At 38.1% G+C, this 13,407-nt stretch overlaps 1 protein-coding gene across 6 annotated transcripts in view; it reads right to left on the bottom strand.

Annotated features, from left to right (window-relative positions):
- LOC133532108 (cullin-1) overlaps positions 1–13,407 on the bottom strand; it is a 35,737-nt gene that overhangs the window by 17,564 nt on the left and 4,766 nt on the right. For all 6 annotated transcript variants that reach the window (XM_061870609.1, XM_061870608.1, XM_061870611.1 and 3 more), the window contains exons 3-10: positions 10,558–10,640; positions 9,806–9,932; positions 9,426–9,521; positions 7,487–7,633; positions 6,937–7,083; positions 5,101–5,280; positions 3,366–3,500; positions 576–734 (exon numbers count right to left, since the gene is read on the bottom strand). In XM_061870609.1, the coding sequence (XP_061726593.1) occupies positions 576–734; positions 3,366–3,500; positions 5,101–5,280; positions 6,937–7,083; positions 7,487–7,633; positions 9,426–9,521; positions 9,806–9,932; positions 10,558–10,640 (1,074 nt within the window). The remainder of the gene's footprint in view (positions 1–575; positions 735–3,365; positions 3,501–5,100; positions 5,281–6,936; positions 7,084–7,486; positions 7,634–9,425; positions 9,522–9,805; positions 9,933–10,557; positions 10,641–13,407) is intronic.

Genomic DNA, 13,407 nt, shown 5'->3' with positions numbered 1-13,407 from the left:
TTGATTCACAGTAACAAAATAACATACAAGTATGTATGGTACATACAAACAGTGCAAGTTAAAAAAAAACTATACTCATCCATTTTTTGGGGTTATAATACTAAAATGAGAAAGAGAATGAATTCTACCTTTGCTTCACTGAAAAGCGATTTTCTAATTAAAAGATTTCGTTTTCCAACTTAGTAACCAAGTAGCAATACTAGTCGTTTAGAAAAGTGGATATTTATGTTAGGGAACCGACTACATCCACCGACAGAGCGGCAGCTGACGTTCTGTACAATGGTTGCAATAAATGACTACGATTAACTGCTCCATAACCAAAAGCATAATTTTCCCACATGTTTAGGCTACAGTTTTACAATCCACCGACGGAGCAGCAGCTGACTTGCACTAACTGTATGCGCGGGTTCCCCGCACTTATCGCCGAGGCCGTCCGGGATGCGCGCGAGGCTTTATGGTATGGTGACTCAGTCGGGAAGAAATGAACTTGTTTTTAACTTGTTTGAATGGCTAATACTGGGATTTCTCGTCCGCCAACGGAGCGGCAGCTGCCATACAGTGTAGCCGCGACTGACCGTGTGCGCGGGCTCGCCGCACTTGTCGATGGCGTGCAGCCCCTGCGCGTGGATGTGCTGCTCCAGCAGGCGCCGCAGCTCGGTGAGCCCGTCCGGGATGCGCGCCAGGAGGCTGTACATGCGCCCGAGGTCGCTGTTCTTGTCGCCGTCGAGGAGTTTCTGGAAACAAACACATCTCTGATATAGTATTTTATACAATCGTGATAATAGAGATCTTTTCAGTCGAGTACCGTGTTTTGGAGACGAAGCTTGCTGAGTTGCCAAAGTGAGGTACGAGATTGAAAAGCTTGATTATATCACTATTGTATACAATACTTTTTTCTACGAATCAATAAATATGATACTTTAAACTAATAAAATCATACAGGTAAACAAACCAAAAGTATACAGCTATTTAAGATACGCGAACAGCCGCGATACTTTCTCGTAACTCATGAGGCCCTGGTACTTGCTCTGCGCTAAATTCAATTGGCCACATTTAGCCACCGTAGTCTATGGAGACTAACAAGCAATGGTAAGCGGTTATCGTAGTCTATGGATGTTGCTATATTAAGGGTGTCACATGTGCGTTTATGACTTATGAAGCAATTGTTTCTACTATACAACCTAAAATAAATAAATAATTTGAGCTATCGTTTTGTTTCGTCCTCTTGACCGCGGCGAGCTGTGATTGGTCAATTTCATTATAGTTGACTAAACTGTTTCGAAATGAATATTATAGTTGAGTTGGGAGCCCATACATGAAAAGTACCCAATTTCGAAATCTTAATTCAACCATTGCAGTCGAAGAGTAGAAAAAAGTACATATTATTTCATTGATGCCATATTTGTAATTGTTGTGTTGTGTTGTATTGTTTTGTGTCTAAAAATTGTTTTATTGTGTAATTAAGTGTGGTTAGTACAGTTGTAGTTTTCGCTCTTTAATGTGTATTACATGCTGCGCATACATGCTTTGGATGGCATTCCCAACCAAAACCTCAACTTAAAATAATTATATCATGTAGTAAATGTTATCTGTTTTGTGTGCCTATACTCTGTACCTTTAGGTATATAAATAAAAGTAAACAAACAATTTCTATTTTTCGGGTAGTTATAACATTTATTGGTTAACCAACCAAATACAAAACCACCTGAATCTGTCACTGAACGACCTGACTTTAACCTACATTATTTGTTCATGTAATGCTTTCATCTACCCTCAACTAACTTAAGGAGCCATTTGAAGGTAGATTGTGTTTACTTTTATTTAAATACCTAAAGATACAGAGTATAATAAATAAAATAAAAAAGAAAATAAAATTGTATTTTCTTGGCACAGAGGCTAAGTCCAGCAGTGCAGAGGGGTAACGCCGCCAGCGAGATTTTTTATATATAGTTCTTAGTTTAAGTTTTTTTGTGTTAGCATAAGTTTAATTTACTTGCTTTTTATTTCTCATTTGACTGTACATGATTACTTAATAACATTAAACTAACTAATAACAATAAAAAACAAATGTATTTTGTTATTTTTATTGTTTGTAAAAAATCGACATGAAAAAGTGCCCCTGTGGCCAATTTGCTGAATAAATGTTTGATATTTGACAGCATTAATATAGGCACCGTGCGCGTTGGAGGGTCTGCCATCTTGTGGCCTGAATCGGAACCATAAACATGTACATTTAAACGTCACATGTTTTCTTGTGCATAGTAGGTTCCGCCATCTTGTGGGCTACATCGGAACAATAAACATCACATTTACGCCTCGCGCCAAAAATCGGACGGCTCCTGTGCTGCCTCCTACAGTTCATGCAAGCTCCCTATTGAATTTATACTCTGGCACAGCTACTCAGTAGAAAAAAGCGGCAAATTAAAAAAATATAGGCGCGAAGGGTTGATCTCTCATAGAAAATTTTAATTTCGCGCCTATTTCTACAAGTGTTTGAGTATAATCGAATCCTGCTGCGCGGCGAGCGACAGTACGTAATTAGCTTTATTATTATTGAATTGGCTACTTGACTGTTTTTTGTAAATAATGTCAAACGATCTTGATTTTCTTGAGGATCATATGTCTATATAGAACTTATGGCATTTGAGCAACACAAAGGTCAGAAATGAGTTTAAAGTCTGACGCTCGCACTCGACGATTGAAACGCCTCTAACAAAATGATAAGGTGATGTGACGTCACATGATATAAGTCTGTCCCAAATGTATGGAAGATCAAGGAAATTGCCATTTTGACCCTGAAATATTGCGTTTATGTGTATAGTTGTCATACAATTTATTTTTCAATAAAATCTTAGGAATCGAATGGTACCATTTTCTTTTCTATTTTTGAAAGACAAAAAAAAAATATTTTTTGAGTCTTCGGAGCCTTGTATTTTTTTATAATCTCAATATAATTTTTTTGTATTCCACTTTTTTATAATGGATAGCTTATTTTCTATCCATTTAACTAAATTTTGTTATAATATTCAACATGTTCAAGTACCCAATTATTTAAATTTAATAATAATTAAGGCGTTACAGTCGAATTTAGAGCCAGATGACCTCAAATTTTCACCAACCTTAGATTTTTATATTTCATAATTCCAAGATGGCGACCGTATACTTATAAATTAGAATGTTGAGCGTAACTCGGGTTCCTATTCGTGAACAAGAACCTTGAGCGTAGCGAGGTTTTCTAAAGGAAATTAAGCGTAGTGAGAGCTTCGAAGAAATATAATTTCGAGCGTAGCCATGCCTTTAAGAGAAGAATCTTAAGCGTAGCGAGGGTTTCCAAAGTAGAATCTAGAGCATCGCTAGTGTTTTACCTGGAACTCGGCGTGGAAGATCTCGAGGTGTTTCTCGATGAGCACGCGGTCGCAGGTCTTGGCGAGCCGCTCCATGGTCGTCTCGTGCAAGTATACTTGCACACGTCGCTGTTCTTCTTGTAAACGCTGCTCGGCCTTGAAACAAATATAGGGACTAGTTAGACGGTTGTCACATTGGATACGGATGTCGTTCTGATGTGTATCAGTCGTGGCCAGATCATAGAATGTGATCATTTCATGAAATTTCATTTTATAATTGATCACTTCATGATATAATCAGGTTAGGTTTGACTTTTTACTATATGGCCAATCAATTATTTCATGAAATGATTGCCACATAATGAAATGATTCTAAGATCTGAAGACATATGCGCCGTCTAGCTCGCACACACAGGCAGGTTTTTCTAAAGTAAGGAAAGGACGCTTGGCATGGGGAATTTAGTACATGAACCCGATTGAACCGGCGCACTGTGGGCTGAAATTCGGCTTTCATTGACATAAAAACCGAAGTTGTTATTTTTACGTTTTTTTGATTAAAATAGGTTTTGCCCAGCATTGTTATGGTAACCTATGAATTTTAGATGATTTGGAATGAAAATTGTGGAGTTACGATTTTTTTTCAAAATAAATGTATGGAGCAGGAACAAGAAATCATCGATACTCAAGAACCGCAAAACAAACCGTAATATCCTCGCAGGTGGTTATACTACGAATTATTTGTGATTTTTTGGCATACTACATATATCCGCCACGGGTGCGGTTTTTTTTTTTTAAATCATTAATTGTTTCTATGGAAAAAGCACAAAAACCAAATTCAACATTTTAAGATTTTTTTGATTGAAATGGGTTTTGCTCAGTGTGTTTATGCTAAGTTATAAGTTTCACACGATTTGAGTTGAAAATGGTAGAGTTATGATTTTGTTTCAAAAAAAATTTATGGAGCCGGAACAAAATATCAAAATATCTCAAGAACCGCAACAAATACGGTAATATCCTCGCAGATGGTTATACTACGAATTATTTGTGATTTTTTGGCATACTACATATATTCGTCGTGCTAAGCGTCTTTTCTTTATATTTTGGAGTATAGTCTTCTTCCTCGCGTTTGCCACAGCTCATGGGAGCCTGGGGTCCGCTTGACGACTAATCCCAAGATTTGTCGTAGGCACTAGTTTTTACGAAAGCGACTGCCATCTGACCTTCCAACCCAGAGGGTAAACTAGGCCTTGTTGGGATAAGTCCGGTTTCCTCACGATGTTTTCCTTCACCGAAAAGCGACTGGTAAATATCAAATGATAATTCGTACATAAGTTCCGAAAAACTCATTGGTACGAGCCGGAGATATTTTGGAGTAAAGTGAGTTTCTAAATTAGAATCTTGAGCGTAGCGAAGGTTCTGTAGCAAAATCTGGAGAACGAATATTTTTAAGACAAAAGATTTTTATCTTGGAAAGGAATGAGGGTTCCTAAATTAGAATGTTAAGTTTAGGAACAAATGTTATTCCTCGGGAACTCCTCTTTCAGTACCCTCAGATATTGAATTAGATATTTGAGCATTACGAGGGTTTCTAACTTGAATTGTAGGAAGAGTTTCTAACATACAAACATGACCATAACCAAGGTTTCTGGAGAAGAATCTTGAGCGTAACGAGGATTCATTAAGAAGAATCTTGAGCGTTGCAAAGGTTTCCTGAGGAGAATCTTGAGCATAGCAAGGGTTTTTACTGTTGTCTTACCTTGATCATGTATTCAGTGACCGGGTTGTTCCTCAGGAACTCGGTGCTCTCCCTGGTGTAGAAGCGCTCCGTGTCCTCGAGGAACACGGCCTCGAAGGTGTCCTTGTAGATGGCGAGGTTCTGTCCGCGGGCGCTTGGATCCTCCTCGTTCAGGCCGAGAGCTACGTAGCAGTTGATCACCTGGAATTAAAATGATGGTCCAAAATATGCACAGAAAAATAATCGCCTGCTTTTAACGCCGAAAAAGTCGGAAACACGGGAAATAAAATGCGTCCGTACGGCCCGAGGAATGCTCCAGGAGTAGCAGAGAAAGCGCTATTGTTTGTCCTTGTCAGTATTTCATTTTTTTAGTCCCCACCGTAAATTTTGGTATGGTTTATGGTAGGCAACAAATAACCCGACCAAATTACGTATGTTTTTGGTATGTAGTCAATGTTAAAACGTGTTTTGAATTTTGTCGCATTGCGTATGTTCTATCCCTCACGGGCGCACGCGTATAAAGTTTAATGCAATTCAGCTTTGAAGATTAATTTGAAGTCAAATGACATTTCCCGAAAGTCCAATCTAATTTATATCTTAAATCAGATTACTAAAGTTGAAATCCTATTGGCGCGTATATACACCGTGTTTTTTTTTATTTGCGTTAATTTCGAGGGTGCATTCCTGAGCTTAAATTAAGTGACTTTCTCAAAGACACCGATATTCTAATTAACTCCATTTCGGAGATAATCAATCATTATTTTTTTTCTTATAAGGCTCTTACGAGCGTGTACACTTGCCTTAGGGCCTGTTTACTTATTGATTAGTGTTTAGTGCGAGTTCATACATTTGCTACTAAACGTAAGTACTATCTCGGACGATCGACGTTCGAAATGACATTGATATGTCACAGTTTTCAATTGTTTGGTTGAGTTAAATGTAATGCCCGTGCTACAACAACGCTATATGCAACATTTAGTTACTTTTTATAAAAATAAAAATAGTAAAAAAAAAAACAATTTTTTTTTTTTTTAATTAACTATGACATTTAGTTTCCTTAAACGTACTTACCGATACTCCGAAGTTAACGAAATTCAATAAGAACACGGTGTATAAGGCACGCGTCTTCGATGCCTATTAACCTGTCAAAAATGACAGTATAGCGGACAAATGTTTGAAATGTAACTGTATTTAAGAATTATTTCGCCTAAAATTTAGTTTTTTTTTACTCACAAGTGTGATGTAAAACATTGTGTGTGCCCCGGGCGGTACAAGAATTACGAACTCGTGTTAATTCTTGTTTAACGCCTTTAATACACAATGTACTATGTTCACATTTTGTATTTTACTACTACTGGCCTTAGCGTCTATTTCAGACGATCTATGGTGTAATGTCTAGAGACATTACACCGCCTGGGACGGAGTTAAGGAAAACGCAGGGATGCGCAGCACCTGCGCCACCCTCTCGACCTCACTGGCCGGACCCACAGGAAAGGCAAGCCAATACGTGTGGAACCAGGTTGGCTGCAGGAGTCTACCGCAGATTTCAGGTTGGACCCTACTCACGCCTAACGGGGACTCCGTCCCGGGTTTGATTTTGGAGTTTTCCTTCTCCTAGATAAGTTGCAACCCAATGCTGAGAGGCTTATCTCCCCTGTGACGAAGGGTTAGATGACTGCTTCCTTCGTGAACTTAGTCGCCTCTTACGACACCCTCGTTCTTTTAGGGTTGGTGCTATTCTTAAGCCGAACACCATTTTGTATTTTAATTCCTAGATAATGTACTGTATTATGCGCAAGCAAAGCTTGAACTAAACATTTTTAACTTGCTAAAAAAAGGGTAAATAATTGCACTCACCCCCGAAACGAGTCTCGTGTTAATAGTCTCCCCGTTGCGTTCCCGCTCGATCAGCTTCAGCACAGCGTTCGTGACCTGCTTGTTCAGACATTTGAACAAGTTGTCGCGCCACGTGACCAACGCCAGCTGGTAAATCTCGTAGATACCCTGAGAGAGAGATTTAAATAAGTTCATGCTACAGAATAACACAATTATTACAGACTGTACTGAATGCCCCCAAAGAATTGCACTCGACAAAACGAAAAGTATAATTAGGAACTGTTTAAAGCTTTTGATATCATAGACAGGAATAATATAAACATTTCAATAATGATTATGAGTTGAAATGACATCTTTATGACTGAAAATAATGAATAGAAAATGTTTGAAAAATATTTTTCCTATTATAACTACATGAACCAAAAATAGCTTATTATAGAGTTGGTGTTCCACAGGGTGGTATGCTAGTTCCGATACTATTTCTTATTAATAAAATAACCTTTTAGACGTGTACAAATATGAATAAAATTCAGGTCATGTTCGTGAACAAGGTTTTATTATAAATACTAACCTTCCTGCCCTCCTCGCACTCACGCTTAACCCAATGCCTGTTGAGGTAAGCGCAGACTCCGTTAAGCACGCGCGAGCTGAACTGGTATTCTTCCCACTGGTTCGTGTAGAAGGCGAGAACATCTTCGCCCATTAGATCGGCTCCGTTCTGAGGAAAAAAGATCACATTAATTAGTTTGGCAAACCGATTTTGTCAGTGAAAGGGCGCGACGAATGCAGTAATAAAATTACTATGAAATTAAATCCCAGCTTAAAAGGTATAGACAAGACTCGTACAAATGATACGACCATCGTATTTATAACTTTGTACAAAAAGAACTGACTTCACAAAGCTGTTCAAAATTCTATCATTTTTATAGTCTTCATCTGTTGATGAAGTTCCACTTTACAACATGATGTTATCCAAGAAAACATGCACGAAATCGATTTAAAAAAAATCACTATATTTTTTTCTATAATATATTTCAAGTTTCGTAAATTTCTCTAGGATCGCGTCATCAGATCCTGTCTTTATGCCACTGGAACCAATTTTTGCCTCTATACAAAATTTAATTTACAAATAGATTCATAGATTCTGACAAATTGAGAAACTCCTCCTTTTTTAAGTCGGGTAAAAACAGTGTTCATTTATTCTGTTATTATAATCTGTTAACAAACCAAATAGAAAACTGCCTGGATCTGTTCCTTCATCATTCTAGCTATTACCTATTTCATTTAATCGTGTAATGTTTGTTGGAACTGGGCGGGACATGTTGCCAGGCAGAGTGATGGCAGGTGGGCCAAAATGCTAACAGAATGGTGGCCGCTTACAGACGAAAGGAGTGCCTGGCGTCCGTTGGCTCGTTGGGTGGACGACATTCGGAAGACTGCGGGTCACTTTTGGATGAGATTGGCTCGGGACCGGGATAAGTGGCGTACTAGAAGAGAGGCCTATGCTCAGCAGTGGGCGATAAAAGGCTGATATGATAATGTTTTCATCAATGCTTAAATATTCGATCTCGTTTTAGGTTCTTTACTAGGGCGAAGTAATAGCAAATATTACAAGCTGCTTTAATCGTAATATTTATAAAATAGCACGATTACAACAGCTTCGTGGTTACGTTGAGTAAGTAATATCGTAGTAAAACTTCTGTAAGTTTTGGCACATCGAGTTAAATTAATTGCTCTGATAGATTAAGATGATATTTGTAAAATTTGACGATTTAAAAGTGCTTGTTGCTAGGCCTATTTGAATAAAGAATATATTGACTTTGACTTTAAATTAATTGACTTGAATAATTTTCTTGTCCAATAAAATACCTAATGGTTTGTTTACATTCTTTTAAGGTACCGTACCCCCTGCAAAATACCGTAAAACTAAATTACTCTGAACCATTTTTTTTATATTAAATATGACATTTATCGTATAGAAAAAGATATATAACAATCTACAAGATATGAACAAGGATATGATTTTTCAGGAAATCTATTATAATTTAAGTTAGCGAAGAAAAAAATCTTGAAGTCATCCGTATTTCTTTCAGTTGTATCCTTATTACTACTGCAACTTTTATCGAAAATATATGAAACTTAACAATCTTTGGTACAATAAAATGATTTGATTTTCTTGCTTTATGCAAATTCATAAAACTATGCCTCAATTCCTAAAAAAATAGCCTAAATTCCATCTAGATTGATACCATTACCCCGCTCTCGTCCGTATAGTCAGTGCGGGGCGTCGTGTTGCTAGACGGACGTGTGCTGCGTTGAGCGCGCGAGCAAGCGAAATTATATTTCAAACGCATAGCTCTGCGCGCTCGATCTTTAGCAGCGGGTGGTGCGGTGAGGGGTATAAGCTCCGCCCACACGCGCGAGGTCGTTGGCGTCGGGTGCAGCCTTAAATACTTAAAGATACAGACTATAGAGGTGTCCAATGAAACTGTATTGTATTTGATTGTTACCTTAAGGAGGTTGACGAGGTAGTTCCTGAGGAACTCCCTAAGCCGCTTGTAGAGCTCCAAGCCGACCAGCTGAGCGCCGCCGGTCGTCGCTGGACTCTGTAACATTCAACAAAACAGTTAAAGCATTATTTTTCTTTTCACCAGTATATGACGAATATTTGATGTTTTTTAGGGTACCTCCGTATTACTAAGACTCCGCTGTACGTCCATCAGTCCGTCACCAGGCTGTATCTCATGAACCGTTATAGAACAAATGATGAACAAATTTTTTTTCACAACCCATGACTCCCGCGGGAACAAAAGACGCCTTTGTCCTTCAGTACACCGGCATGAAATAAGATCTTTTTCGAGCGAGTGTGATGAAAATACTTTTTTTTTACCTGTTTCTTATTGACAAGGCCAGCGCCTTGGTTCTGCCTCGCGTAGCTGCCCTGTGGCCGGCTGTGCGACGTGCTGCTGCCGGTGAACGTGTTCTGATGCACCGAGGTGCAGTAATTGTATACATGACTGCGTTTTTGTTAAGGTTAATAATTTTTGGCTATAAACACATTTTTGGTACTAGCTTCTATCGCTGACTGTATATACTTCTTTATACAGGCAACTACTTACTCATCGAATTCTAAAAACCCCAAACACAATTATGTTGCGTTGTTTTATCACAGAGTTCCTATGGCCACCTCCTGTCTCCATCATGAGATCAGCTCGATGGTACCATAATATTACATTGTCACCCGACTTACTGTATGCAAATTTTCAGCTTCATCGAAAACCGGGAAGTGGGTCAAATTTATCAGTGAGTCAGATTTGACCCAAATATAATAGTACTACTGTACAGAAAGGAAACTTCCTACAAAACCGAAGTTTCACAGCGATTCAGGGACAAATCATGCTGTCCCTTTCTAAAGTGTGGCACTATTTAGGGTTGTCAAAATTTCAATCATCTTATCTGTGGTCGTGCCCGCAAAGGGACGTCAAGTTGTTCCAACCCCAATAATTGCTCGGAGCAATGCTGAGCCGAACGGAGCCGAGAATACCCGAAAGGAGGAGTGTCGCCGCACTAACAAAACATACATAGTTACATTCCAATTTAAATAAAAGCTTGTAAAAATCAAAACATTATAATAAAGGATACGTATACAGCTCCATGTATCGCTTTCTCTCCATATGTTGTTTCCTGTAGACATGTTCTATGCCCTCGCGCAGGTCGCCCCATATCTGAAAAACACGTGAGAAACGGTGACAAAAACACACACGAACAGGTGAAACGTTAATATTTTGTTAAAATATAACAAATTCTAACTATAAAACTCCCGTAAGACTCCAAAATACATATTAGTACATTACGATACAAGTGCGAAAAATAGGAAATTCGAAACGAGTGGTGATAAATTAAAACACGACCGAAGGGAGTGTTTTAAATCGACACGAGTTGCGCATTACCTATTCGCACATGTATCGTACGACGTTTTACAGTACATATGACCCTTTAAATTTTCGACGTAACTATTTACGTAATATGCTAATTATCGCACTAGTGCGGTAAAGTAGTACCATATGTACTGTAAAATAATCTTACGATACAAGTGCGAAAAATAGGTAATTCGCAACTCACTAGTCTTAAATCGACCGGGATATAAACCGTGATTACCTTTTATATTGTGCTTTTGAGCTCCCGATATTTCGACGCAGTTACATGCATCTTGTTCACGAGTCCCCCCGCTTGTTTCGAATTTCCCTGTTTTTCGCACTTATATCGTAATGTACTATTACAGTACATATTGTGCTACTTTACCGCACTAGTGCGGTAATTAGTAGATCAAAATCACCCCGCTTTCGAAGTTATTCCAATACACCCTTATACGAACTTCTTTTCTTTTTATATCTTTTTAAATAAATATTGGACATTCTTACACAAATTGACTAAGCCCTTCAGTAAGCTCAAAAAAGCTTGTGTTGTGGGTAGACAACGATAAATATAATATATAAATACTTAAATACAACAAATATCCATGTTGAGGTTTCTAATATCCTTTTTTTCTAAACTGAATAGTTTGCGCGAGAGACACTTCCAAAGTGGTAAAATGTGTGCCCCCTCCCCCCCCCCCCCCCCCCCGTAACTTCTAAAATAACAGAATGATAAAACTAAAAAAAAATATATGATATACATGTCATTACCATGCAAACTTCCACCGAAAATTGGTTTGAACGAGATCTAGTAAGTAGTTTTTTTTTAATACGTCATAAATGGTACGGAACCCTTCATGGGCGAGTCCGACTCGCACTCGCATTTTTTATATTTAACAAACTAAACACATATCAGTAAAAGGACAAGAATCAAAGCCAAATGGCGTTCTATAAAAAAAAAAAAAAAAAAAAAGTCATTTATTGTCGCAAAAAATAAATAAATAAATTGTACATATAGCAAGAAGCAGCAAACATGATTTTTCTACAAGTTTTAATCATGAGTCGATCGAGAGATGGCAGTAAATTTACTGTGGCTACAAAATTTTCTTTGTCAATCCACCTCTATTTCAAATTCACTTTGGTAGTAGTAAACACATTACTCTCCTTTGCGACGCGCTGTCGAGTAAAAAGTCTAATAAGGTGTTCTCAATTTACTAAAACTACAAGCAGACGGCACTGTTGACACACTTTCCACAGTTTCGTCATCACAACTGTTCTTTGCTCATTTAAATATGATCTGCTGTGCAATTATTGATTTTACGTCTGGATCGATATTGTAAATTCGGAACATGGCTTGTGGTTGACCTAGATCACGTTTCGTAAATACAAAAAGTTTGACGACCGCTCTGGCCTAGTGGGTAGTGACCCTGCCTATGAAGCTGATGGTCCCGGGTTCAAATCCTGGTAAGGGCATGTATTCGTGTGATGAGCATGGATATTTGTTCCTGAGTCATGGGTGTTTTCTATGTATTTAAGTATTTATAAATATTTATCCTTGGTACAATGCCTCAAGGGCCTATTTTAGATATAAGCTAGTTATAGTAATCATCTGTATATATCCATTATTTATATATTATATATATCGTTGTCTAAGTACCCTCAACACAAGCCTTATTCAGCGTACTGTGGGACTTAGTCAATTTGTGTAATAATGTCGTATAATATAACAACAAAAAAAAAAGTTTGACGACCGCTCTGGCCTAGTGGGTAGTGACCCTGCCTATGAAGCTGATGGTCCTGGGTTCGAATCCCGGTAAGGGCTTTTATTCGTGTGGTGAGCGTGGATATTTGTCTCCTAACTCTAATAAGTCAGGAACTAAAGAAAAGTTAGTTTAGCCTTTTTTTGCCGCTTTTTTTATGTGACCTTTTTTGTCACTTTTTTATTATTTCTCGTCACGATCGCCTCTTATAAGAGAAAAAAAATGTCCCAAAATTTCCATACATTTTTCAAACTATCCTTTTTGTTACCGCCATAAAAATATATGGGAGAATGGTAACACAATAGGAAAAAATCTGGGACAATTTTTATCCCATTAGGATCGAACTCGTGATTCTGAGTAGAAAAAACATAAAATTTATAAAAAAAAAAACAATATTAACGAAAGTGGCATTATTTGTGACAGTCCATATTAAAAGGGACGTCGCTTAGTACTGCATTAGTATTGGCGCGCCGCTAAAAACGGCGTAAGCGCCGACCGCCATAAGGTCCCTTTTGATATGGACTGACACAGTGACATTCCATATCAAAAGGAACCTTATGGCGGTCGCAGCTAAGGGGGCGTCCATAAATTACGTGAGATGATTAAAGGGGGGAGGGGGTCGAGTCAAATCTCATCTAATCTCACGTTGGGGAGAGGGGGGGTCTCAACAAATATCACGCAATTTATTCTCTGATTGAAACAAAAAAAAAATACTATTTTGGTCCATTTAATCCAAATTGTATGTACATGCTTAAACTAGTCGTAAATAAAAGCACGAACCAAATTGTTTTTTCTTTTTACAATAAACAATCCAACGC

Source organism: Cydia pomonella, chromosome 26 (genome assembly GCF_033807575.1).
Source record: "Cydia pomonella isolate Wapato2018A chromosome 26, ilCydPomo1, whole genome shotgun sequence".
Classification (NCBI taxonomy): domain Eukaryota; kingdom Metazoa; phylum Arthropoda; class Insecta; order Lepidoptera; family Tortricidae; genus Cydia; species Cydia pomonella.
Note: the sequence above shows the minus strand (reverse complement) of the source record. Positions and strands in the feature narration are given on the sequence as shown.